At 43.4% G+C, this 27,855-nt stretch overlaps 1 protein-coding gene, 1 long non-coding RNA gene and 1 pseudogene across 3 annotated transcripts; all 3 read left to right on the top strand.

The window, feature by feature from the left end:
• Window positions 1–5,690: 5,690 nt before the first annotated feature.
• On the top strand, window positions 5,691–6,644 carry LOC141922209 (uncharacterized). 2 transcript variants are annotated; one of them, XR_012622906.1, is made up of 3 exons: window positions 5,691–5,825; window positions 6,097–6,199; window positions 6,383–6,644. It is a non-coding gene; the product is annotated as an uncharacterized LOC141922209 (long non-coding RNA). The 2 variants fall into 2 exon arrangements; XR_012622905.1 differs by having other exon boundaries at window positions 5,691–5,861.
• Window positions 6,645–7,046: 402 nt separating this feature from the next.
• Window positions 7,047–8,879, top strand: LOC141922125 (E3 ubiquitin-protein ligase PHF7-like; annotated as a pseudogene).
• Window positions 8,880–13,245: 4,366 nt separating this feature from the next.
• On the top strand, window positions 13,246–24,974 carry LRPAP1 (LDL receptor related protein associated protein 1). Its single transcript, XM_074822016.1, has 8 exons — window positions 13,246–13,448; window positions 16,829–16,973; window positions 17,315–17,439; window positions 18,791–18,911; window positions 19,848–20,006; window positions 20,529–20,611; window positions 22,943–23,119; window positions 23,423–24,974. Exons 1-8 carry the CDS (start codon window positions 13,269–13,271, stop codon window positions 23,486–23,488), a joined length of 1,056 nt encoding a protein of 351 aa, XP_074678117.1. The 5' UTR covers window positions 13,246–13,268; the 3' UTR covers window positions 23,489–24,974.
• Window positions 24,975–27,855: the final 2,881 nt, after the last annotated feature.

Below are 27,855 nucleotides of genomic sequence, written 5' to 3'. Positions count from 1 at the left end.
TGTAATTTCATGTTCTGTTTCACTAAACTGCTCTTGCATTTTTTATTGATCTAGACCCAACCATGTGTTGCACTGATGGGCTTCATCTCAGAGAGGAGCTGCATTTCACTGGCAGGTGAGATACCTGTTAGCAATTCATTTGTTTATTTTACATTCATCGTTCATTTTATACTAATGATTTACAGGCCAAATTCTATTTTAAAATTACTTATATATTTAATAAAAATGCAAGTAGTCTCATAACAGTAAAGTCCATGCTGGCATGTGAGAAACGACATGGTACCAGGATTATAAAACAAAGATGGTTTCTGGGATTCTGAGTGCTTGAGAAACCACCTTGCATTTCAGATCTTGAACTTATTCAGTACCTAAACTCTGTCTCATTGCCACAAGTCAAGATTCCACCTACAAAATCCTTATTATCCCCTCCACACTTATGAAGAAAGAAAGAGCCTATAAAAACATGTGTTGGAAACCAGATAAAAAGGAAAGCTGGATTCACCACAGCAGCCAGAAGTCATCTAGAGCTGTAGTCAGGAGCACTAAAACAAACAGCCAAGAATGCCAGTGAGTACTTTGTTTCTTTCCAGAACAAGTCAGGGTTCACTTTAATCAGCCACAAAAATCATTTCTAGAAGGGCAGGATTCATAAGCTGGTTTTCATACACTTATCTTTAGCATCAGTCCTAAACAGTTTAGCTAAGGAAGTAATTTCAGTAAAATAATGACAATAGAATAGAAAGCTGTTACCACTTACGGGAATTAACTAGAGATGTTTTGCAATAATATTATACCAACACTTGCATTTTTCTTTCACTAAAATTGAGTGCATAGAAGAAAGGATCCACTTTATGAGAATACATATTTAAAAATAAATTCCGAGGTGTTTAGTTCTCTTTGACATTCCAGTAATTCACATTAAGGACATAGTTAAGAATTTAATGTAATAGTGAACATTTCCCCAGTTCATCTTTTCAGCATGTTATGTGATTCATTTTCTTCAGTTTGACATTGTTTAACTTTCTGCTTGAATGCACAGAATTAAATCCAAGAAAAATATAGAAGCTATTTCAGAAAAAGAAGACAGTTACATAGCTTAATTAAATGGATGAAATTATATTTAAAAAAAAAAAAAAAAAAAAAAACCAAAACCAGTTTCATCCACGCTACAACAGAGTAGTTTTCCAATGATTTGGACTTGGAACAAAGCAGACCTAAAACTTCTAGTGCTGGAAAAGGACACATTATCTGGGTTTGCTTGGACAGGGAACTGAGAGTTACCCATGCAGAGAATCACAGAGACAGATGCTGTGATGAAGACTGCTTCTCTGAGCTGAAAATGGAGTTTGCACAGAGAAGGGAGGTTTACAACAATGTCTCTGGGCCATTTGAGGAATGTGTGTAAAGTGTTTTCAAGACAACTGACTTTCCATCACAGTGAGCTATTGCAGACTCCTTAAGGGAATATCAGAGGAATACAGGTCCTGTTGGCCCTGCTGAAGTAGTCAAAATTGATGTTTAAAAGCTGACTCTGACCTTGGTCTGAGATTTACAGAACAGCACACAGTAAAGGAAAAGGCTTAACCCCTTGACAAACAGGATTGTGTCTTTGATGACAGATTTCAGCTCAGTATCAACCCAGATACATATCTCGGACTGGTTTGTCCTGGAAAATCTAAAGCACACCTGAATAAAAGTTCTTTAATTTAAGGTGAAATAGAGTATAAGGTACAATGAATCTCTCTGAAAATGAATGTATAAGATCCAGAATTATGCTTTCCCTTTTGTTACTAAAAGAAAGTAAAAGAAGAAATAGGATCCCTCCATTGTTTACAAAACCATACTGAGAGGCAGACACCAGACACAGAGAAGGTTTTGTGTCACCAACCAAGCAACAGTCAGGCATCTCCAAAGCCATCTTGATTTGGAAGGTTCCTGTGCTATGAATTCCTGACATTAACCCAAAAGTGCTTTACCAGCATGGACCTGGATCTTTATAAGGCCAACAAGATATTAAACTATCAAGACCTAATGCAAAATAAAACCTTGTAGACGCAAGTAGAGCCAGTAGGATTATATATAGCGTTAAGGTACGTTTGTGCCTCTTCACAAGATCAGGCTGTAGCTAACTGCTGTGCTATGTACCACAGGAAGCTTTGGTTTGCCATCACCATTAAAATGGCATAGACAGATGCCTTCAAGCCAATTTTGCCTTCTCATCACATTTCTCCCACTTCTTTGGGACTGAATCTTGTCATTAGGGGGCCTGTATAGTCTCTTGCAAAACAAGACAGCTGATTTTAACCTGTGGATAGAGGATCTCCAGTTATCTTAGATCAACCTTGGCTGAACTCTGTTATTTAACACACAGAAGCAAGGGAAAAAGTCAAGATGTTCAGGAGGGTGAAATGTAGAGTGGTTCCCACCAAAACAGAAATAGGCAATGTACTAGGACTGATGTTAGTATGCTCAAGTACTATGGTACCTCAGATGAAGCTACAGGCAAACCTTGACTATTTGGAAAAGCATTTATATATTCTTCTATTTTTATTCTGTAATATTTAATAATCACAAAGTTGTGAGGTTGTTATAGATATAAAACTGACTGCTAAAAAGAAAGAAAAAACTCTTTCTAGAAAGTAGAAAATGCTAAATTTCACAGATGAGAGCAGAACTGTACAGAAATCTGTAACTGGGGGAACTTTTGAATAAGGTAGTACCTGAGCTTGTTTTTGTTTCCTGCTACATTCTTCGGAAAGACATTATATCACTGCTTCTCTTCCAAATAGACAGGGAAGGAAGTTATTCTTTGATTGAGCACCTGTCCAAGATATCTGCTATGATGTGGTTAATTTACTAAAGCGCTAAATAGTGCTGGGATCTGGATTAATTTTCTTCTAAATGAGGAAAAGCATAGTTATAGCACAGATGTAATAGGTTCCTGATAACTAATCTCAATCAAGAAATTTAGGATTCTTAATTGCTTGTCATTCTCAAAACTTTAATTGGGTTTTGTAGTGCATCTTTCTGAATGGGACTATAAATATACATAAATATTATATCCAAGAGACAATTATTATTGCTTTTATAGTTTGTTAGATAAGCACAAAGGATCTATTAATTATATTATCTCAATGAAGATAAAAGGTCAGTCAAAGGGCAGCTTCTATTTTAACTAAAAAGTAGCCTACAGACAAACAAAAACCCCCCAGATAATGTAGTTTCAAAATTATTTGCCTCTCCTACATAAAATGTCCTAAATGTATTTAAATTAGAACCGAAAGATGAGTGTACATGTACTTTTTACCACGGCAGACAAGAAAGGGAGTGTTTAAGGAGACTGTTAGTGGTGGTTTACAATTAGTGTTAGGTTAAAGAGGAGTAGTAGGACATAATTTGTTGACCAGTATGCTGTTGGATGTTCTCAGCAGAGACAAAGGTATATTATACTAAAGTAATTAAATCAATTTTGGAAGAGTTACGGGTCACCTACCTCAGGCTTCAGCTTGTGCTGTAGTCTAGTTAAACATTTAGGAAAATATGAGTTTATGATTTGGATATATTGTTGGGATAGTGCAGACTTACAAAACCAAGCATAAAATCAGGATCTGCAGATACTAGCAGTTATTTTCATTTTTTGGTCTTTATAGTGGTCCCAAGAATATGTTTAAGGTTCTGTTAAATATCTGTAAGACCTTTACACATTTTTAAATATAGAGAAGTAGGCAGAAAGTTAGCAGAATTCAAGTTACTCAGACCACAACAGCACGGAGTGGAGCATTGACCATAAAATATACTAATGGAGTATCTTTTCAAATAGGTTCAAGTTTGTCATAATACAAGTTAGGACTTACAGTATATACTATACTTTGGGAAAGTAAACATCTGTAATTTCATTTCACTGGTGGATTACGCATATCTGCAAAACTAAAGATCAGTGAGGAGGGATAATGGATATGCTTAGTTTGTATTTAAGGCTACAGCTGGGGTTAAGTTTAAGGACAGAAGTAGGAACAAAGAGAACTGGGAAAGCAGAACTCGCATTACTCATGGATCTTCTAACCCTCAGAAACAGAGAGGGAAGGAGTGATGAAAAGAGCTAATAATTATATTAAAACCTGATAAAAGTATAAATCATGTAATTCAGGGTTGGACTAGGAGCAAAGGAGGAAATTAAAACTTTATGAACTTAAATTGATGGATGCTGAATACCTCAAAAAAAAGGTGTGATTGAATTGTGCAGATAGAATTGTTTTTCAGCATTTTCACCTACAAACTGAATTGCAACTGGTATTGCAACAGTATTCTGGGCTGCATTGAGAAGTGTGGCCAGCAGGGCGAGGAAGGGGATTCTCCCCCTCTACTTCGCTCTCCTAAGACCCCATCTGCAGTGCCATGTCCAGCTCTGGGGCCCCCAACACAAGAAGGACATGGACCTGTTGCAGCAGGTCCTGAGAAGGCCAAGAAGATGATCAGGAGACTGAAGAACCTCCCCTGTGAGGACAGGCTGAGTGAGCTGGGGTTGTTCAGCCTGGAGTAGGCTCTGGGGAGACCATATGGCAGCCTTCCAGTACTTAAAGGGGGCCTACAGAAAGATGGAGAGGTGTAAACTGAAAGAGGGTAGTTTAGACATAAGGAAGAAATTCTTTACTGTGTGGATGGCGAGACACTGGAACAGGTTGCCCAGAGAGGACATTGCGGCTGCCCCCTCCCTGGCAGTGTTCAAGGCCAGGTTGGACGGGGCTTTGAGCAACCTGGTCTAGTGGAAGGTGTCCCTGCCCGTGGCAGGGAGGTTGGAACTAGATCATCTTTAAGGTCTCTTCCAACTCCAATCATTCTAGAATTCTAGGACTCTATGACTGGACTCTGTTGCCCTGCTCCATGGCTGGAGCAGTAGTCTCAAGGTGCAGACTAGCTTGCCCTCCTCCCTGTCCCCAGGGTGAACAGAGGATTTACACCTCTCTGTCTAAGGATTTTAGTTTTGGCTGTGGTCTGCAGCCTCTTGACAGTCACATTGTTGCAATTACTGCTTGCCCACTTCTTTCCAAGCAGGATAACTTCATCTCATTTAGGCTCTCTCTACTGGCATAGCCCAAAAAAAGCAAATACACCGGTGTCATGGAGTAGCTAGGGCAATAAGAGTAGGAGCTGGAGGAAGGAGAGGATTCCTCTGGCAACCATTGAGATCAGCTTATTGCAGCCTTGCAGATGAAACCTCAAGGAGACTGTAGCGTGACTGAAAAAGGGCAGCATCTGCAATCCCAGAAGGTAATTCCCAAAGCCCCTATCAGTGCACACTCAGAAAGCAAGCTGCAAAACCTGCTCCTTCCTCATTTTTCTTCCTTTTTCTGGCCTTGCCCTGATTTTTCTCAGGACTCTGGTTATGGACCTTCGTGCCCCAGCCTGGCTCTTGGCTGGTGGGATCACTGCAGCACCAGCAGGGTTGGTGTCGCAACTGTTTGGGCTCTAGTCAGCCCCTTTCCCCAAAAGGAATCCAAAGCTGCAGCCCCATGGCCAGCACTTCCCCTTCTGTGGTTTCCTTGCCTTCTCTAGCTCAGCAAAACTGGGTGATCCTTACATAATTTCCCCGGTATGATGCACCCATTTTCTTTCCTTGAAACCCTGTGCCCACCCAGCAGCCACGGGATAAAAGGAGAGCAGCTGCAGCAGGGACCAAGCATTGTGCAGAGGAGATCCCTGCAGTCACACCAGCTCCAGCCCCACTGGTGGTTCCCTCGGCTCCCACAGCACCATGAAGGTCCCTGCAGCCACCCTGGCCATTCTGCTTGTCATGGCCACCTGCTCCTCGGCTCACCTCATTCCTAGTGAGTCCAGCACTACTGTGTCCTCCAAGAAGCCAGGTTTGCTGTCCCTCCCCGGGAGAAAGCCCCGACCCCATTGACGGGACCCTTGTGTCCATGGGAAGGGCTGGGAGCGGGTGGTCATCACCAGGGCTGGGACTCAGCCTCGGCGATGGAGGCTTCCAGGGGATGTCCCTGGGGACTACAGCACAGGTGATGGTGAATCCCCTGGGAGCCCAGGCAGAGCCTCTGCCGCAGTGTGAGGTCTCACTGGGGCTGTTCTCTGCTCCCACAGAGGTCACCTCCTGCTGCATCAGATACGTGTCCCTCATCATTCCGCGTGGTGCTATCTCCTCCGCCTACATGACCAGCAACATGTGCTCCCTGCCAGGGGTGATGTGAGTGCCCAACACTGCCGGGGCTCTGGGTGCAACAGCCCGGGAGTGCCTCAAGAGTGTCTGAGAGTGGCTGGGAGGTGGAAGGGGGCATGGCCAGGGACACCCAGAGTTCTGCCAGCGGGACTCACCGCAGGCACCCCGCTGCCCCAGCAGAGCGCCCTAACATTGGTTTTCTCCCAGCAGCCTGGTCACCAGGAAGGGGAAGGAGCTGTGCGCAGACCCCAAGGCACCCTGGGTGCAGGCGTATCTGAAGCATTTCCAGACCCTGGAGAACTGACCCTTCCCTGCTGCCACCCCAGTGCAGTGGGCTCAGCCCTCAGCACCAGACGCACAACAAAGTGCTTGAGCTGCATCCTTCTTCAATGGGAAAATTTATTCTAATTGTCACACACTTTGTTAAACTAAATTTTGCTTGCTAAGAAAGTGAAAATTAAAAAATTATTTAAAAGGTATCAACTTGCCTGTTAATGAGAAGTCAGGGCTTTTAATGCTTAAAGAAATTGTCTGGATTTTCAAGCCCGTTGGGTGTCTTTGAAGTCCATGCTGGAGCCCTGACACGAGAGAAGGGACACACAGGGACCCCCTGGCCCCCACTGCACCCTGGTTTCACTGCTTCCCCCTGGGCAGGGCGGCCTGGCCCCATGGCAGCTCCTGCAGTGCTTCCCCCTCCCCAGCCTGGGCTCAGCTCCTGCCCTGAGCATGACCCAGATGGCCCTGTGGAGTGACGCTGGCATCTCACCCAGGGGTGGCCCATTTCTCAGGGCCCTCCCCACACAGCATGTGTGGAGCTGAGTCACAACCCCCCCGAGCTGGGCAGCCCCGCTGGGCATCCACCACCAGCTCAGGGATGTGTTTGTCTCAAACACTGGAGGATCAAGATGGTCTTCAACCAAACCAACATCCTCACGCCCTGCCATCTCCTTCACTACAGCCTCTTGCAGTGATGGAGCTGAGGTCTGGGCGCTGCAGGGTGCCACAGCCCCTCCCGCCCTGTCCCACAGCGCTGCTGGAGGAGCAGGCAGGACTCTCCTGTGCAGTATCCCCACTCAGAATGAAGCGTCAGGTCCCCAAGGAGGAAGGTGAGCACAGAATAAGCCCCCCAGCACCTGCCAGAGGAGATTTTGACCAGTGCCCGCCCATGCAAGCAGAGGCCCCCACACCGTCGGAAGGTGTTCAGGCCTCTCCCCTATTCTGCTCCCAGCACTACCCCCATGGGCACAGTGATGAGGGTGACGATCCCTCTGTCCCCTGGCACTGTGCTGGCTGTGCTGGCAGGCTGACTGTGGCTCAAGGTCACTGGGCAGTTGTACCAGCACAAGAGGCTCTGCATCCACGAGAACTTCCTGGTGAGTCCTTGGGGCCTGACACCCCCAGCCCCCAGGCCTACACCGCCAACAGCCCCCAGCACAGACCCTCTTTTCCCCTCTTGCACTACCATGCCAGTGGGTTGACCTAGAGAGGGGCCAGTGAAGAGGGTTTCTACAGCTACCTCTTCCCCAACACCCAGACTGAGCTGAAGTGGGTGGTGTGGAAGGAGACGTCAGGGGGACACATGTTCCCACCACGGTCCCCATGTCCTGTGGCCATCTCTGCACAGGCCAGCGACCTCCCCCCCAAGGATGCTTTGGCAGCCATCTGCAAGTAACTCACCAAATCCTCGTGTATCCAAAAAGGCCCATTTTTGCAGAATTTGGAGATCTGAGAGGGTACACAACTCTATGAGTGGTCCGGTGTCACTGGCCAGGCAGCCCACCGAAATGTCATGAGGCTGTGCTGAGTGAGGGCTAACCAGGCTCCCCAGGGGCATGCGGCACTGACACCAGCTGCCTCTCTGCCATCCCCAGAGGTGCTGCACCTGCCAGCTGGGAGGCACCTCAGTCACCTGCTGGGGCTGGTGATGCCCCCAAAACATCCACTTCCCCAGCGGCAGCAAGCGATGCTGCATTTCCCGTTTTTTGGGGGAGTTCAAGCGAGTGCAGCCACCCGTCAGGGCCGGAGCCAGGGCCAGGGCAGAGGAGGGCTGGGGCTAAGCTCTCACCTCCATCCCAGAGGTCCTTCTGCTGGAAGCACCGGCGGGTACAGAGGGTGCGAGCGGTGCAGCAGGACCCGTCCCCCTGCCCCACCTGCCAGGAGGCCCTGGCGGGGCGGCCCAGCTACAACACCCTGGTCTGTCCCGCCTGCGCCAGCACCTGGTTCCACTGCCGCTGCATCCAGGCAGGCAGCATTGCCCCCGGCCCCTGACATCACCCCTGTCATCACCCCTGTCATCACCCCAACACCCAGCTCTGGGAGAACGAGCGGGAACCCCCCACCACTGATGCCAGCTCTGTCCCAGGGCCAGGCACTGTGTTCTGCCCTCCACCACTTCTGCTGCCCACTCTGCCAAGACATGCAGACCTACCAGGCGCCGATGTTTTGCCTCGGCATCAAAATTCCTGAACAGGTCGACACACTCCCCAGTGCCTCCCTCCTGCTCTGTGACAGCCAGTCCCCTTCTGCCTCCCTGGCTGTGGTGGGGGGTCCCCCTCACCCCTGAGGCTGAGCACCCCCCAGGTCACGCAGGGATGCTGCCTGGGAGGAGGATGGGACCTTCAATGACCTTTACCAGCAGCACAGCTCCTGCAATGTTGTCCAGTGCCTGTGCCTGGCAGGACAGGAGCAGTTGGAGGAGAAGGGGTGAGTGCAGGTGGCTCAGGTCCCCACAGCCCAGTGAGGACCTTAGAGCAGCCTTCCAGTACTTAAAGAGAAAGATGGGGAGGGACTCTTGATCAGAAAGTGTAGGGATAGGACAAGGGGTAATGGTTTTAAACTGAAAGAGGGTAGATTTAGACTAGATATTCTGACCTGATGGTGGTGAGGCACAGGAACAGGTTGCCCAGAGAAGCTGTGGCTGCCCCCTCCCTGGCAGTGTTCAAGGCCAGGTTGGACGGGGCTTTGAGCAACCTGGTCTAGTGGAAGGTGTCCCTGCCCATGGCAGGGGGGTTGGAACTAGATCATCTTTAAGGTCCCTTCCAACCCAAATCCTTCTAGAATTCTAGAATTCTAGGATTCTATGATTCAATTCACATTACAAGTTAGAAACTCTTAAATGTTGACTTTGGAGAAGTAGAGTGAGAAACATGGCTTAGAAGAGAAATTAGGCTGTTGGGGTTTTTTTTTATTTTTGCAAAATAGAACTACAGTCTGTTTCTGTATAGTGTTATTGTTATGGTTATGTTTACACTTCTGGAAGTAAAGTCCTAAAGAATGTTTACTGCAGGCTGCTCAGACAAGTAAAATGAGGGAGTTAGTTGGAAACATTATGTTTTTTGGTTTAATATAGATAAACCTGTCTTGGGTTATATTCCAGCTGGGAGGACAATTAGGATTAGGGTTTGGAGAATGAGAACTTTTCTCCAAATAAAGAGTTAGGTAGGTCAGTTTATTACTGCTCAAACTGGGCTTTGAAAGATGAAGTGCAGTGGGACAAAGATGTAGAAATACTCTGGGAGAGGTATGTCTCCCAGTGAACTGGATATTATTAAAATTAAGATTTGGGCTAGAATTTGGAGAACAAAAGGTTGAAGTGTGTTTGTTATAGGATAATGAGACATACAGAAGAAATGTGGAAGAACTGGATGGGAAGAGCAAGCAATTCTCCTAAAACTTCGATACAGATTTGATTCACCTGAGTGCTGCTCTTGGCACAGATAGAATGAGGACCAGAGTTTGAAAAATGAAAGGTAGAAAGGTTAGCCCACTGCCTGTAGAACTGTTCTTTCATACACGGGATGAGGGTTGTGGTTGGAAAGAGGTGATGGGTTTGGTGGGAATTTTACCAAGGCTCAGGTATTAAGAAAATCCTTCATTACAGAGAGGACTGAGGGTCATAAAAACAAACTTTCATACTTCACCTTGACAGTCGTACATGGATGGAACAAAAATATGCAATGGTGCTGTTCTTTGCTATAATTTAGTTCGGCTAAGAGTGGGGCATTGGAAAAGTCCTACAACTTGTACGGTGCATGTTACTACACAGAGATATCTGTGGTATCCCAGAGGGAAGGGAAAGGCACCCTGGGAAACATCTAACACATCCCTTTCCATCTGGGGCAGCCTGCAGACCATATCGCTAGGATAGAAGATGGAGATGAGAAAGGCCGCAACTACTCTCCTTTCCAGAGCTCTGCAACAGAGTAGTTGGAATGCTGGGCAGTTTCTATCACTTGCAAAAAATTTTAGATATATAGGTATAGACTTTAGATATATAAGTATTTTAGATTTTATAGGTATATATAATATGTGAAGGCGCAAATTCAGTGGTGAACTGGTTTTGGTAAAACTGAAGACAGAAGAAGCTGATCCAGCTCTTACACTGACTCTTGAAGGAAAAGGTCTCCTGGCACTGTACTCAGAAGAATGTAATTTGAATCACATTCAAGCCTCTGAACATCAGCTTCAAAGTCCTCTTCTCTTTTATTCTACCAGGAACCCTGCACTGTTCCATAAGTGCCATTAGACTTCCTTCTGTCTTTCTTTTAACTAAAACTTTCTCTGATCTTTTTACTGCCTTGCAATGTCATCCTCATTTCAAATTTGTCTAATTTTGTTTTTCAAGTGAGCAGAGAGCAGAAGACAGACTTCTGAATGTGGTCTACATCATGTTTTGTTAATGTTTCTTTTTTAATAAGGATAATAAAGAATGAACACACAAAAAGCAATGGTCCATCAACTCAGCTACAGCCCTCTGGAACAATGCAAACAAAAGAGCCCGCAACACTTCCATGGCTTATATCAGTTTTGGCACAGTTCCAGTGATTCAGTTGAGCTGCTTTTCAACTATGCTAGGGAAAAATGAAGGGACAATTTGACCCAAAGCACATAGAAAAGGGAAACGATGGAGTTGATTTCCCATGACCTCCCACTGCATGTTTCTTATTTACACTAAGGTGCACTCTCTGATGAGCTTGGCCTCATCAACACCAATGTAAATCCAAAGTCTCTACACAGAAGTCCCAAGAGTTATTTTGGTTTTTTACTTGTCAGACTGAAGCACCTGGGCCAAGACATACAGAACAATACCAAGCAGTGATCACTTGACACAGATGTAATGGCACTGGAGAATGAGATCCAACCAGCCAGCATAAGAAAACTAATGGTGCTGCATCCCTTACCTACTTCTAAAAATTTTCCCAGTGTAGCTCAAAAACTCAAGCAAACAAATGCATAAAGCTATGCACAACTACGCTCAATACAAAAAAAAAGAGTGGGAACTGTAAGAGTTTATATATTGTAATGTAAGAGTTTATATAGCTATATAATCTGTAAGAGTTTATATAGCATGGAGGTTGAATTTATTTGCAGAGCCTGAAAACTCAATCAATACTTCAAATGACAGACAAGACGAAACCATCTGTTCCAAAATGACTCAACAATACATATATACACAGTAACAATGAGACTAAAACAAGATCTAAATCCTAAAATTAACGTGGAGAGCTCTGCAAGATTTGGGTAAGGCTGGTGGGCTTCTTTTCCCATCATTTTTGCTAGACTTCAATGTTCACTTCAGTTGCTCTTCTATGCAATGTACATCGCAATACTTTTGCCCGCCTCTGCAATTTAGTCTTATAGCAACAGCTTCTAGGTTTATATGACTGAGAATCTCTGCATTGATTTAGGAAAATGTGAAAGAGAAAAGACAAGATGTTTATATTGCTTACAAGGCAAAAATGAAAGTCCAGTTAAAATCCTCCCTGGGGCACTGTTTTCAGAAATCTTATTATAGTGCAGGCAATCTATTCGTTTTCATAGGACTGATTTATAATGCGTGAAGGCTTGGTGTTGACAGTACTGCAGAGCTACGCTTTAATTTGCTCAAGGTCACACACAAGATCTGAGGTGAGTTTATGAAGTGAACTTCTGCCTCCACCACCAGCTAGGCTCAGGAAAGTAACCCCACCACTGCCTTGCTAAACAAACTCAACACAGAAATGCCCAACTATGCCAAAGACCCCGTACTACACAGACTGTGCAGTGTGAAGAGGATTCATCAAGAAAAGAGAAGGAACAGTTTTCTTCACCACCTTCCCATCAGAAACACCCACGTGGAGTGTGGTCTGCATCTCCTGCACTTCTTTCACAGCAGCATTCGATTTTAGTGCATTTTTTAAAAATCAGGGAGGATATACACCAACCCTAGATTAAATATTGGGCATTTTTGCAGCATTATGGGTTTTTTTCTTAAACAGCTTGACTTAATCACCTCCAAAGATTTCCCGTGCCTACCTCACTTCTTGGGTGCCTACCTGAGGAGGAAGCACTACGAAGGGAGGTTGGTGCCGTGCAGGACGGGGCACTCCTGCCCAAGAGCCGCACTCAGACACACCACCAACTTCAGGGACATTCCCATAGCTCACCCCTTGATAACAACCCAATGTACTCATTATTACATTTCTCACAATCCTCCCTCTCCCCATACCATCAAACACTATCTACTGTCCTGGGCAGAGGTGTCCTCTGCTACCACCTCCAAGGAAGGACAGAGTCCTTCTTCCTCTCATAGGGAGTACTGGGGAACTGGTCCCCATTCTTGCCTTCCACCCTTCCTGAGCTGTCTTTTCTTTTTCTGTATGCTCTTGAACATCGTGCTAATATCTGAAAACTTTATTCGTTCAAAGGTGTGGTGTTTAAACCCATCGTGTCCCCTTTTCCTCACACAGCTGACAGAACACTTCGCTGAAGGACACACTGGGTGCAGGAGCGCGTTCACCGCAGTCACTACAGACTGCGAAAAAAACCACTCACAAGAACTGCCACGTTCAGTGTATTTCCACATTTTGTGAAGTAAACATTCAGGAGAATGACACGAACCCGCTTGAAGAGAAAGACCCCAAACCCAATTCTTCTCACGCTACCCAGACCCCAAAGTAGACACTCGATTTTCTACCTAAACTGGATTTTCAGCCTGCTTTCCTACACAAACACCGCTTCCCACGCCGAGCAAGGCGCGGAGCCCCCGCCGCACAAGGCCCTCAGGGCGGGAAGCCGCACGGCATCTCGGGACTTGTAGTTCCCCGTCCAGCGCGATATGGCGGCGTCGCGGGCTCTGGCGGCTCTCGGTGCCGCGCTTCTCCTTGCCGCTAGCGTCCAGGCCAGCAAGTACTCTCGGGAGGCCAACGAGGGGTTGGCGGCCGCCGGCGCCAAGCGGCGGGAGGCTGGGGAGTTCCGGGTGGTGAGGCTGAACCAGATCTGGGAGAAGGCGCAGCGGGTGAGTGAGGGCGGCGCGGGAGGAGCCGGGGCCGTGGCGGTGCTCTGCGGGGGTGCCCTGGCAGAGCTCTGCGGGAGACCCAGCGTCGGGCTCGGCCGCTTCGCACGCGCATTCCCTGTCAGCCGCCTCAGGAGATGGGATGCGGCGGGAGAAGCGGCGCGGGCGGCGGTTGGAGCGGGGGACTTGTGTGTGAGGAGGAACCGAGGTTGTCCGGCCCGGCGTCGCCTCGGTAGGCCCCGGCTTGGTGTGGGGCCTCTGGGCTGCGGTGGCTTTTGTTTGGTTTTCAAGCCTGCCTGTCCCTGACGGGCAACTCAGAGCGGGGCCCACACAGCCCTGCTCCCTGCGGGCTGTTCCAGGCGGCGCTGTGTCCCAGCGGTGCCGTGTAAGGACTTCTCAGGTGCTATCTCCTTACCCTCTCCTGCCATATGTATCTGTGTCGTGGGAAGTGTTGATCTTCCCATGTTTAAATCCAGCAGCTAAACTACATGTCCAGGAAGCAGAAGGGAGAGTGAAGTCTCTCTGGTACCATGGAGGATCCGAGCCTCGTTCTTGTTGTCGCTGATTGAATGCTTTAGCCGTTTTGTTAGGGGGCATGATGCTCTCATCTGTCTGAAGGCAGTGGCCTTAGTTCCTGCTTTGCACAGGACAGGAGCTCACTGCGCAGGAAAGTAAGAAACCCTCCACCTTGGTGGTTATGTCACCTTCATTTATACCAAGTGATGTAGTCAGATGCTGGAGGACCAGCAAATGGGTATCACCATTCCCAGATGAGAGCCTTCATTTTGACAGTGCTACTTGAGTTTCTCTCACTCTGAGCTAAAAAAATATTTAAGTGAAAATACAGTAAAAATATTTAATTACAGTGAAAATATTTAATTACAGCTAAGCAGAACAGCTCCAATAGGAGGGGGGAAGTGCACTGCATACCCATATTCATCCCCTGAATATTGTGGAGTTAGGGTCATGGCTGGTAAAGGTTTAGTTTTTTCAGGCAAAGAAATACAGTTAATATTGATTCTGGGTTTTCTATATCCTGGATAGACTTTCCCCAGCCTGAGCTATTGAATTAGAGGTAGGACATCCCAGGGTTTAGTCAAAAAATAAATTTGCTGTAATGCTGCCCTAACGTTGCCTCCCAGCATGCCAAAAGAAAGTATCAAAAATAATCCTTCCCTCAGTGGGAGAAGGATGGAATGGGGGATAGGGCAGTGTGTGATAGTGAAACTCCAGCTGTGAACTGACAGCTGAAGAAGGAACAACATGGAGACTACAAATAAACTTTAATGATAGTATTGTCAGTTTCCTCTTATTTTTCGAATTACAGTCTTTTTTCATGTCTGGATCTTCTGGAATTCAAATTTGAGATGCATTACATCATCTACATTAAGATGGTAAAATGTAAAATGAAGTTAACTTTGTCAGAGTAAAGAACTAAGCTTTAGTGAATTCTGTATGCGTGAGCCAGATTTCAGAGAGACAACACCTGCTTGAACTAAATTTGCCACCATCTAAATTTCACTTCTCGGTACAACTGACACCCAGCCTGTGTTTTTGAAAATGATTTTTCAGTATGTCTGGGTAAGGTCTGAAATAAGAGGAAAACTATGTCTGTGTGTTCGACCTGCTTTGAAGTATTTGTGTGCACCAGTGCTGAACTCTCTTTCTGTCATTTTGGAAGTGGTGGAGAAAGTACTGAAAATAAGGAACTCCTTTGTTTTGACATAAAAGATAGATACTGCAATTCAGCACTGCAACACACAGCTGGATGAGCAGTCCTTCAGAAAGCCACAAAATGTGTTCTATAAATTTTATATTTACCTGTGATTCTAACTACTCTAGATTTTATTAAATTATTTCAGTAAGCCAAATGCAAGTTAAAGGAAAAAAACTTAGTTTAAAAATTAAAATAATTCTATTCACTAGCACAAGACTAATTAATAGGGCAGCCTAAGCTGAAAGCAGAAACAGTGTGCACAGTTTCCTGAATTCTTGTCTATAGGAATTTAGTGCATTAGCTCAAATGAATGGCTGAACCTTTTCAGTTTCATTCTGATGTTTAAAAATAATGAGTTCTGAGCCTGTGTTTATTAAAAATACTGCTTCCTCACTGAAAATGAGTATTTTTGTAGTCTGTAATCTGATTTTAATGACCAAAATAACCCCTTCAGTAAATAAGCTTGTCCTAGGACAGATGAGCCGAGGTGGTTCAGAGCTGAACCTGAGCTCCCAGGAGCTGTCAGCTCAAAGGTCGGAGGCAGAAGGACTCAGACAGGTCAGGTAGAACTGTATTGAAAGTCACGTTGCTCATGGTTTTTGAGTTCCTCTCTTCTCTGGGCTTTTTCTTACCTCACCTTGTTATTAAGATGCACACACACACACACAAAAGAAGTTCTGAAGCATTAATAAGATTTGTTATAATTCTTTGTTTTAAACTGAATAGCTAAAGTGGAAGTTCAGCAGTTCAAGCTGAACTTACAGCAGTGCTGCTTAGCCAACTGCATATTAGTCATTGTCCCTGTTCCAGTTTTCCCTATATTTCACAAAATTTCAAGCTGATCTATCATTCATTTAAATCTTAATTTTTTTTCATTGCTTCAGCCTCAATATCTTATCTTTTTGTTCTGTTATGTGGGACAGAAATACCTCTAGGGTTTATATGTTTTTAATGCACATAAACCATGTTAACACGTGATCTTAGAAAATTTTGCACCTTGATCATAGTAAAAATTGCTGATAAAGTGGCTCTTTGACTTGCCAGGCCATCCTCAATGTCCTGGTAGTCTACAAAACCACACTGACAAATAAAGTTTACCGACTCACTAACTATATGGTTAGAAGGTGGTCCACAAGAAAGCACATGTGGTAGCAATGGCATGTTGTTTGAGAAATTTGGTTGTTACTGCCTTTTGTTAATTAGTGAGACTGAATTGATTTAATCAATTTTTTTTTTTTTTACATTCTCTGTATTGGTACTGGATGTTTTTAAGGTAGAATCATTTTCAGAAGGTGGTCCCGTTAAAAGTGGAGGAAAAATGCCATTTCAATATTACTTGAAGGAACAGCAAAGAAAGATACAAGTTTTTAACACTTACGTAATTTTGCTATTATCCAAGTAGCTGAAGAGCTGAGAGAGAAGGCTGTGTGATCGCTCTGTTAACACTAGTATGCTGGGGGCATAGCCGTGTTCATAGGCAAGAGGGGTTACGAATGCAGTGGCTCATACCTTAAGGTCCTTAAATTCAGGTGGATACATAGCATTAGAGTAAAACAAAAAAAACCTGTGCTATACTGGCTGCACATCTATACTGGCTTCTGAGGTAACACTGCAGCAAGAGATGACTCCACATAACTGAATACAAACCTTGCTCTGTTCTTGTTAGCTTCATCTCTCTGCTGTGAAACTGGCGGAGTTGCACAGTGATCTAAAAATACAAGAAAAGGATGAGCTAAGCTGGAAAAAACTGAAGGCTGAAGGGCTAGATGAAGATGGAGAGAAAGAAGCCAAACTCAGACGCAACTTAAATGGTAAGATATCTTTGCAGAAGGAGTTTAAACTTTGCATCAGACGTATGCTTAGACACCTGTATTTGTATTTGAACCATTAAATAACAGGTTGTCTTTCCAGACACTGAGCACACACAAGTTCTTTGGAGGTCAGTAGGGAGCTGCAGGAGGCTAACAGATTGCTTTGCTCCTGATATTTTCAGAAGAGGTCATTAAACCTGGGACCTCTGCATCCTAAACTGTTAGCTTTTCCACTATGAGCTGCAAAATCCAGCTCTGCAAATCAGGGATGTAGCTAGTCTCTCATCTTTCATACATCCATAGATGGATCTAATGTTTCTGTATCTTCTATTCCCTTGCAGTCATTATGACTAAATATGGAATGAATGGAAAGAAGGACTCTCAACTAGTTGATACCAACTACATTAAAGACGGTACAGAAAGTGATACACTAGATGATCCAAGACTGGAAAAATTATGGAGCAAGGTGAGCAAGGTTTCCAGGAACTGGAGTGTAGGAAATCAGTGTTTATTCACTGAACTATTGTCTGTGTCTTCTGATAGCTCCTCGACTTGGAACTGAATAACTTTACTACTCTGCTTTTAAGTACTGCCAAGCTGCTGTGCTCTGTAACTCACATCTTTGTGCCCTGAGGATATCCCATCCGCATCCACATCATCAGGTGTGGCAGGTTCTCTTCGCCAAAGAAAACACCTGCATCAGTCTGCACAGAGGATAAGATCCTGGGTCCACAGACAGAGTTTTTCCTCAAATTTCACAGAACTCATGATTTCCCTTTGTGTGACTATTGCAGTATGTGGTAGTATACCTATGGTGTTCTTCCTGGTTTTCTTAGTGTTGTTTCTGGACTCTTTTAAAAAGATGCATTTAAAATAGAACCATTTCATAGAATGCTTAAAAGTGAAATGTGTAGTGGGGGGTGTTAAATAAGGACTTTCCCAGCATGGTATTTGAGTGAATACTGTCAGTCTGGGTGGTTAAAACTGGCAAAGTCATAATCTTCAAAAATGAAATAATTCAAGTTTTAAGAAACAAGTAGTCAGGTAAAGCAAAGAATTCTTAAGCCAGTCTAGTGTAGTGGTAGTAAAGCAGAGAAAAAAAAATGCTGGATTTTAAAATGTTACTGTAATGTAAAATGTTAGAGCTCTGGCAAGGGACATGATGTTATGTGCTTTGGGGAACAGTAAAGTGCATTAGATAGAAATATTCCCTAAGCAAAAAAAGAGATGGGGCTGAATAGGTATCAAAAACATTCACTTTTGATCATACATTGCAGCAAATAAGTCACCAGATTTGTGGGGTGGGTAGTGCTCCAGCTGTCTGACCAGCGATTCCCTAATTGCTAAAGAGCAGTCCAGTGGGAAACAGATCACTGCAGAGCAAATGCATGGAAGTGATAAAATCTTCACTTGCTGGTAGAGTAAGATTAAGTAAAGACTGTGCTTAATGTCAGGCTGCATCCCTCATGCAAACAGTCCCCTTACAGTTCATATGGAGCTCCATGGCCCTTATTTCTGTATTAAATTGTTTCCTGTGGAATAGAAACGACGGACACTTTTTACTGGGTAGTCCATAGCAAGTCTAGTTTTATAAGCCTGAAGCAAACTTTCTTTTGACATGATTAAAGCCACCATATTCATCGATGTCTAAATCCTGACCTCACACTAATATAAAGGGATTTAAAACAAAAGATCTTAAGGAAAAGCTGGACTTAATAATTTTCTAAATGTGGTGGGAAGTGGGAAGAAGTTTTGGCAGTTGAGTACACTTAAAAGCACTTGGCCTGGAAAGCAAAATGAGCTCATGTTTCTTTCAGGCCAAGACCTCTGGGAAGTTCTCTGATGAGGAGTTGGATAAGCTTTGGCGAGAATTTAAGCATCACAAAGAAAAGATTCGTGAATACAATATTCTGCTGGAGACTGTGAGCAGAACAGAAGGTGCTTGATCATTTATCTGATGTTTTTGAGATCAGTACAACTCTTTTCTCTGCCCATTGCCTCCATTGTTTCCAAGTTTCTTTGAAACTCCCAAAGTCTGACATTTCTGTCAGAACTGCTTGCAGATGCTGACATTTCCAGATAATTGCTGGGTTTAGTTCTGCGTTAGCTGCCAAAAATCTTGCCAGCTAATGAAAATGTTGCCATTTCAGTTTTCTGATTCTGCCTGCACTTCATGCAGGGAAGATACCATCAGATTAGCAATGATGGCCATAGTAGTTTACTGGAAATTATGCAGCAAGCATAGATCCACTGCTGCAAAATGTGGTCCTAAAGTCTGCAGAACATGCATGTTTTATCTCACCAGCTGGGAGCCCAAGAGGATATACTTGAATATCTTAGGCATTGAGCCTGAGGTGTATTAAAGCATCAAAGATCTGAACCCAGCTTGCTGTACTAATCCTCGATAAAATTGTTAGAGCCAAAGTATTCTAAAGCTTATAGGCAGTTTGATGTGCATTGTGGAGTCCAAGCTGGAAGCTGCTGGAAGACATTTCAACATCAGATGTGCTGATTGGTTCATGAAATGCCCAGGGAAGAGGGAACAGGACTCATCAACCATCCTTATCCCATTTCCTTGGGATATTGCCCATCTAGGAAAATAAGAACATTTCCTTACTAAAATTTTGGCTGGTGGCCAATAGGAGTTAAAAGGCATTTCTGTAATATCACCCACCAGAGCACTGAGGGGCTTTGATCTTAATATTGACCTGCAAAAGGAATTACTGCTTCTTGGAGTGTGGTGTTGATGCTTTACACTCAGCTCAAATGCTAAGAACTTATCATCTTTTATTCACTTCAGATTTGGGGGATTTCTGGAGCTTTTGACCTATCACAGTTTGGCTCACAATCAATGACACTTTCTTTCTTCAACAGATATCCACAAAAATGTTATCAACCCATCTGAAGAGAACCTGGTGAAAGAGGAAATCTTGCACAACAAACACAGAGAACTCAAAGACAAGCTAAGAAGCATCAATCAGGGGTTTGAGCGTTTGCGTAAAGTCAGTCACCAGGGATATGACGCAACCAGTGGTATGATACAGTGGGTTTTATGCTTATTTGGGATTAATCTCATTTTTAAAAAATTAAAAATCAGTGGGCAAGTAATAAGATGTAGTCATGGTATCACAGTACGTGGTGTAACCACAATGGGCTGAAGAGATAAGCCAGCCTGTTCTATTTAGAAGCCAACACTAGAAGCCGAATTAAAGAATAGGGACAACCTGTAAAGAGAATAGTTCTGTCTTCCGTGCCCACGTGAGAAGGGGTATTATGCCTTCAGCCCAGGAGGGCAGGTAACTGAGACAACATGTAGGGCAAGCAGAGCCATTATTCAGTTCCTAGGGTTTTTTTTACTTTCTAAAAAAATACTTGCTACAGCAATGCTATAGTTTTAAGTTAAGTACTTGGATTTTTCCCCCTTTTCATCTAAATAGACCTATTAGTAATGCAGTGCTGTGTGTATGTGTGTGAGAAACTACACTCATCTCTTATAGAAGGTGGACATAAAAGCATTGTGTCCAGATTTTCATTTAGTGGTATGTGTTTGTTTAGAATTTGAAGAACCAAGAGTGATTGATTTGTGGGACATGGCCAAATCGGCAAATTTTACTGAGAAAGAGCTTGAATCTTTTCGGGTAAGTAGAATTCCAGTTAGATCTCTTACGGAAAGATACTTCCCCACATAAAGAAACACTCAATGTTACTCTGAGTGCAGCCACTTCTATATTGCTCTTCAGACACCATAAAAAAGAGCCATGCTTCTTTCTTAATATTTCAAATACATAAACATATATGTAAATGGTCATATATGCATGGTTCTGTCATAATGGGCAAAATGAAAATTCTGGTTCCCGTGAAAATAAGTGTTGCATCTTTGAAAAATCAGGCCCTGCTTGTTTGTTTCCAGTGCACCAGATTTCTGTCTCTTACCCAATGTCTTAATGTAATTACTTCTTTGGGAAGCAGTGCACTCTATATACCCAACAATTTCCCTCTCATGGCCACCTCTTGCATTGCTAACTTCCTGTGTTGGAGCTGTGTTGAAATGACCCAAAAGTACCATGATAAAGACCACTTTTCAAGGAAATATTATAGAAATTAATTCCTGTGGGGTTTTATTTAATTCAAATTGAGTTGAAAAAACAGGTGGTTTTTTCATCTGACTGCGTGTTTATCAGAATAATTTTGATTGGTAGCCAGGAGAAGTAACTCTTTAGGGCTTCTTCACGGAGTTCCATGTACTTACAATGTTGTCTTACCCTCCAAGACATGGCTAGGGACACCTTGACCTTCTTTTCCGGATAAGGTAATGAGACAGTTTTAACTGCCTGGGACAGGGGTTGAAATCTGTCTCTTAGATATCAAAGACCCATCTGATTTCTTTTAACTCACATGCATCCTGATTCTCTTACAAAGCAAGTGTTTTAATTACACTGATTTCAGTGGCCCTGCTTTTAAGACTGTCAGAGGAATGCCTGCTGAAGTCTGCAGCAAGGCTTCTGCTGACCTCAGTGGGACATTTTCGTCAGGACTGTACAATTGCATGAGAGGTAAATTTGGCCTTCGTATCTGCTGCAGTGAAAAAGAAGATCCCAGTTCCATAAGCAAGAACACATACCTGCTTATTGTACTGTCTTAGTAGAAATCTTCATTCATGCAAACCCTCTTCACCAGAACCAGAGCAAACCTGTCTTGTTACTGTGAATGTTGGGATATCCCAACAAAAGAAAGCCAGTAAGAATCATAGTGAAATATCTGACTATTTAAAAAGTCCATGAAAGCAGAATTAAAGAAATCATGTGCAGATTCCATTCAGCCTTGTTTGAGCAGCTGAAGTTGTCTTCTCCTGACTGGCCACAGTACCAGCCTTCAAAAGGGTTTAATAATGGGAGGTACAAGTGCTGCTCTGCCGGTACATCATCTGAGAGGAGCAGCTAAAATGATTTCTCAGAGCAGTAAAACCCCAAACTGAGGTCCTGAATGGAGTATGTAAGACAGACTGGAATGTTCTACAGCAAAAGGAAACTATTTCCTTGTCATAAATGTCAAAAACAAAAGCCCTTTGCTTCAAAAGCTCAAGAAGATCTATTAGTACGATAGATTTTTACTTTTTTTTTTTTTTAATTGTCTTCAAATGAGAGGAATATTGTCAGCCATCAGGACTGAAACACATCAGTGACCAAAATTAGGTGAGCTCTGTCAAACGGGGATTTCACTGTAGGGTTTGTCTGAGTTTTTCTGGATGTAACGCATAGAACTGCTGCCATAAGTGGCATAACAGTTTACAGTGTTCATACTCTTTTCACAGAGGAGGTGTCCTAAGACACAGAGAATCTAAATTTACTGCCTTGAAGTAGCAAAACAAGAGCATGCTTTGGTGCGTAGAGACATTACTCATTCTCTGGTCCCCCTTGCAGTATACCAGGTTATCTGAGGACTGTCTCTGATATGTCCCTGAACACCACAGTCAGTCTGGCCACTGTCTTTGGGACAAACTAAGAGGGCTTTTTGTTTGTTAATTAATTCATCCTATTTCAGATAAATCATAGCAGACTGCAAACCCAGAAAACATTTAAGTCTGAGCAGAAAATAGCAAATCCAGGACCTGATTTTTAAAAGAGGCTTCTCTTAAAAATTGTCTGTCTCCCTCCACCCAGTCCACTGTTCTTATGTATAAACTTTTATTTGGTATTCACTGCTATTATCTCATAGCACCTCACAGCCATCAGCAGCCTCCTTTTGAGGACTCTGCAGTGGGATGTTTTCAGCACCTGCCTTCAAAATTGGTGTCTGTGTGGTAATGTATTGTCCAGACATTCTTAAGAAGCAGGGAACTGAAAAAGCTTTCTGTGCTTGACTTAGTGAAATAGCATTAGGGATGTCTTGGCAAGGAAAGAGAGGCAAAGCCTTGGAAAGAAGTTGTGAAGGAAAGAATCCTGTGAAGTTATGTGTATTTGTTGTCTTAGGAGGAGCTGAAACACTTTGAAGCAAAAATTGAAAAACACCATCATTATCAGAAACAATTAGAGATTTCACACCAGAAACTGAAGCATGTAGAGGGAACTGGAGATAAAGATCATCTGAACAGGAACAAAGAGAAATACGCCATGCTGGAAGAAAAGACAAAAGAACTAGGATATAAGGTCTGTATAAATCCAGTGTACATACATGTTGAAAGGTTAACTCAGTAGTAGAGGGTATGTAGATTGTCCAGTGCTGATTTTTCATGAAAGCTGAATGACTTCCAAACGGGAAGTTTAAGGCACAGCTGTGTTCCATGTTTAGTACAGGGTACGCACAAGTGTTTTTTATAGACCTAATTCTAAAATGCCTGAAATCTCCCTGGTCTCTGTTCTTCCTGTTGTCACATATAGTGGTAGCAAAATCTGAATATATGATATTGATAATTCACTGTCTTAGTAAAATTTGTTTTGTTTTCCTCCTAGGTAAAGAAGCACTTGCAAGACTTATCCAGCAGAATCTCTCAAGGTCTTCAACACAATGAATTATAAAAATTTGCTCTCCTTCATGGGATCAATCTATTAACACAAAACAGATAATGTGGTTTTTTGAGCAGGATTTACCAAGGCGTCCTTCTGAAATAGTAAGGATTGAACAGAGTTGTCCTGTAAGAAAACTTTTTTGGTCCAGTTAATTGCCAGTTTTGTATTTGCACTATCAAATGATTAGATTATAAATTTGTTGCACACCTTGGATCATACAAATCTTACATCTGAATCAATTAAGAGCCTTTGAAATACGCAGTCATGTCAAAAGGAAAAATATGTGAACTCTCAGAAGATTCCTGCTAGTAAAAAAAAAATCCTAATCTGATAGTCAGAAAGGGTATTCTGATCAGTGAAAGCAAACACTGAGGTACAGGAAGTTAAAACAGAGACCAGAAAGGCCTTTTATTTCAATGCCTGGCCTATGACATTTCCTACTGAAGGTAATGAAAATATTTCTACTGCCTTTGAGCAGTGGCTTGGAGCTGCACTGCATATGAATCTTTCATGTGAAAGGGCAAGGAAGAGTAAGGAGGGAACAAGTATTGAGGTCAATTCACGTGATCTAGTTATAGACTAACACATCTGAAGTTACTGAATATATGTGTACAATTATCTTGTTACATGGTTGCTTGGTTTTGTTACACTTAGTCATTAAAAAAATCAAGATATCAGTGAGGCTTTTTTTTCTTCTCTCTCATTGAGCGAGAAGTAACCAGACCTGTTTTTTGAGCATGTTGCTTATTCCTTTAAACTGAAGTTCACTCACACGTTAGTTTGTGAGACAGGAGGGGTAGCTTTGCACCACAAGAATGTGTTTCTGTGTTCTCAATAGACAGAAGGCTCTCTAAAGCAGCTTCTCTGAGCGTGCATTCCATTCCAGTACAATCGTCAGTAAAGATGATTATTGCTTTCCCTTTTGAGACCACATTTTTCTGTTGTGCATCAGAACTGTTGGCAAACATTAGCCATCTGGGTTGAAATTTTCTGTAATGATAATGCTGACCCTTTATTTCTAAGGAGTGTTTCACATGAAACTTCCAGGAACAAGGTTAAGGTAAAGGTCCAGTGTAGGTAAATCATTACAGCTGCTTGGTTAAGAAGCTCTGTCACTCCCACGTTGCAGCGCTGTGGTGTGCTCTGTGAGGAATTTGTCCTTGAGCCTCCTGTGCCGGGCCTATTCTGTGAGAGATTGAAGAGAATCAGTCAGAATCAGCCACTCTATATATTATTTATCCAGGTCCTGGGTCCATGGTGGGTTAAAAGTACTATGATTCTGTATGTAAAGACTATTTCATAATGTGGAAGTGATCTTTGAAGCAGTAAGCTTTTTTTTTACTTTTTTTATTTTAATGTAATCTAACAGTTACTTATTTCCCAGAGAATCAGCCTGTCATGAGAAACACAGGCTACCTTAGAGATGTAATTTATGGTGTACATCCCCTTTGGTTGCTAAGTTAAAAAAAGTAAACCCAAAAATAGCTAAAACCCATTATTGAGAAAACTGGTTTGTTTTTTCCCTAGATGCTACACATCATGTCTTCCTCAGACTGTCACTTTAAGGGCTGTTCAGCCTTCTTTAATACAACAGTAGCTGCATTGTCTTACAGGTTTATCTCCATCATTATCTTTTTTCAATTTCTCAAGGTGAATGCCTTGAAAATACAGCATATAGAAATGTATTCTATACTATGTGTGGAAGGTGCAGACTTCACGATGTCTTTTGGTTTTCCTTTTGGTCAAGTAAGAAATAAATCCATGTACCTCAGGTCAGTTGGGTGTTGGGTGGCTGGAGCTTGGGTTTGGAGCAGCCCACACCACTGGCTCCTGGGTGAGGAATTTGAACACATGCACTAAATACATCAACAGAGGAACTGCTCAGCAGTCCTAGCTGGGTTGTACAAGAATGGAAAAGCTTTTACTGAACACGTTCAGATACTGCTGCTGGGGGAAAGGTGTTGCACAAGGGAAAGCAACATAAGTGTATCAGCCTGCAGTAAAGGCAGGCAGAGTAGCTGTGCGCTCCGCACAAGAGCACACAGAGGAAAGCTGGGTTTCATCTTCACTGTGTACCTGAAATGAAATACACTTATTGAAGAATTCCTGAAGAATTTTGGAATAGCACAGGGGGCTGGATTCACAGAACATGTCACCAGGGTCAGATCAGCAGTGGTAATGGTTGGCTCCAAGCGCATGGCTGCTTCAGGCACAGGCTGTAAACAGGTGGTGGCTGTCCCATGTCTTTACCCACCACACCATGACAGTCATTGGGCTCAAAGGCCACAGAGAACGCTTGGCAAGTGCTTCAAAGTACAAGAGGCTGACAAAATATTTACATGTCACAGTAATTTAAAATTAGGAATGAGGCATAGATCAGCAGCAGCAGAGGTTGGAGACTGGGGTCAGCACAGTCACCTCGCATTAGTTATTTAACACAGCTGTTAATGAGTCATCAGGCCCAAAGACCCATCACACAAACCCAGAGGAGAAAAAAATATTAAACAGCATTGGTTGCTGCCCCTGAATCCAACTTGGCCCTGAAATAGTCAGTAGCAGGCAGGGTCGTGAGTGTAAATTCCGATTTCACTCGTGTCTATAGTCTTGCACCTCACACACATCAACATATGTACAAGTCAGTTAATTGTGCAGTTTTTAAGCCTCCATGACAATTTATATGGCCAAAATAACAAGTGGGTATTCTGAAACTCTTTTAAACACTCTTGTATTTCTGTAAATAGCAACAAAAATTCAAAGCTAAGAAAAAAGGTATAAATGCCTACAGTCCTGTACCTAGTGAACATAGGTGAGACTGCATGGAACAGACAGATGAGTAGGAAAGAACTAACAGCTTTTAACGGTGGTTGAACCTTTGCCTCTTCCTTAATTGGTATTTTATCTGATCCTTTTATAATTATTCAAATTACCAAGTTTTTCAAACTACTCTGAGAAGCAATCTGAAATGCAAAAGTGGAAGCAGGAGGAAAGAACTGCATTTCTTAGGAGGAAAAAAAAAAGATCAGAACGTTTTATGCTTTATACAGCCTGTCAAATTCTGCCCTGAAAAAGAACCTCAATTTAAATAAATGTGTCAGTGACTTCACATAGGACAGATTTTATTTATTAAACAGGTTGGAGGTGGAAATGAGAGGGAAATAAATACACAAGGCATTAAATATAACAAAAATAACCAAGTCTTTCTTAAAATAAACACTATGACCTACATGCTGGTAGAGGAGCTCAGATCACATCATTCTACCAAGACAAATGAGGAACAGCCACTACAGCAGACATATTGCTGTAACAATTTCCACCCTCCCCTCCAAGGGACTCTGATGCCTGATGAATCAGGCAATAACCAGAGTATCTTAAGTGCACCAAGTAGAGATCATTTACAGTTTGTAAGCTGAGGTGCCACCTGACTCCAGCCCCACCTCCCTGTAGTGACCCAGTTCCTGCAGGTACAGCTCTCTGTGCTCATGAGCTGATGATGGAAGCAGGATCCTTGGCAGGGCTCTCCTCCGGCTCGCTGTGTGTCAGGCTCCCTCTGCAGTGCTCCCTGTAGCCAGGGTAACGGGGCTTTTGCACAGAAGGTGACAGGGAGCAAGAGACAGAAGCCAGCTTAGCTTCCAGGATGTGGCTGCCTCAACAGCTGATCTCAGCTGAGCATTTAGAAGGGCTTCAGAAGGGCTTCTAACCCTGACAGGGAGCAGAAGGCAGCTCTGGCGCTCCCAGCTCAAGAACATGAAGCACACCTGTGTGTATGCTGCCTAGATCCCAGTGCACAGGGTCTGCAGCTCTGCTTAAGCAAGCATCTCGCCCCGCTGACCCTAAAGGGAGCTGGCAGGGGCCCTAACTCACCGTATTTTCAATTCTTCCATTATTCAGTATGTGAGTGAGTTTAGGTGAATTGCTGCAGTTACACTCCACAAACGAATGTAGGTCCCCAGGCAGGATCCAGCGTGCCACAGTGCCCAGAAAGCAGAGCATTGCACTGGGAGCCAGGCTGCTGAGAGCAAATCTGCAGGCCCTAACCCAGGATCAGCTGTCAAAGCCCGAGTGCAGTGTTCAGCTCAGGACTAAACCCAGATGGAGGTAACACACAGTTCACATGCCTGGTTCACAATGTATATCCATCATCCACAGACCTTCCCAGCACTGCTTCAGAGAGGTATTTTGGTTTCAGGTTGGTTGGTTTGTTTGTTTAAAAAGGTGCCATTTCACATACAGAAATCTACCAGTAAGTAGTACACTGGCAGTTCTAAAATAATTTTTAAATATATTTTTTCTTTCCATAGCATTTAATGAGAACAGAAGAAATAAATTAAAAAGTCATGAAATAAAAATAAATAGACTGTTGCTTTCAATACAAACAG

The sequence above is a fragment of the Strix aluco genome, chromosome 4 (genome assembly GCF_031877795.1).
Source record: "Strix aluco isolate bStrAlu1 chromosome 4, bStrAlu1.hap1, whole genome shotgun sequence".
NCBI lineage: Eukaryota > Metazoa > Chordata > Aves > Strigiformes > Strigidae > Strix > Strix aluco.
The sequence above is the reverse complement of the archived record's forward strand: the minus strand, read 5'-3'. Positions and strand labels throughout refer to the sequence as shown.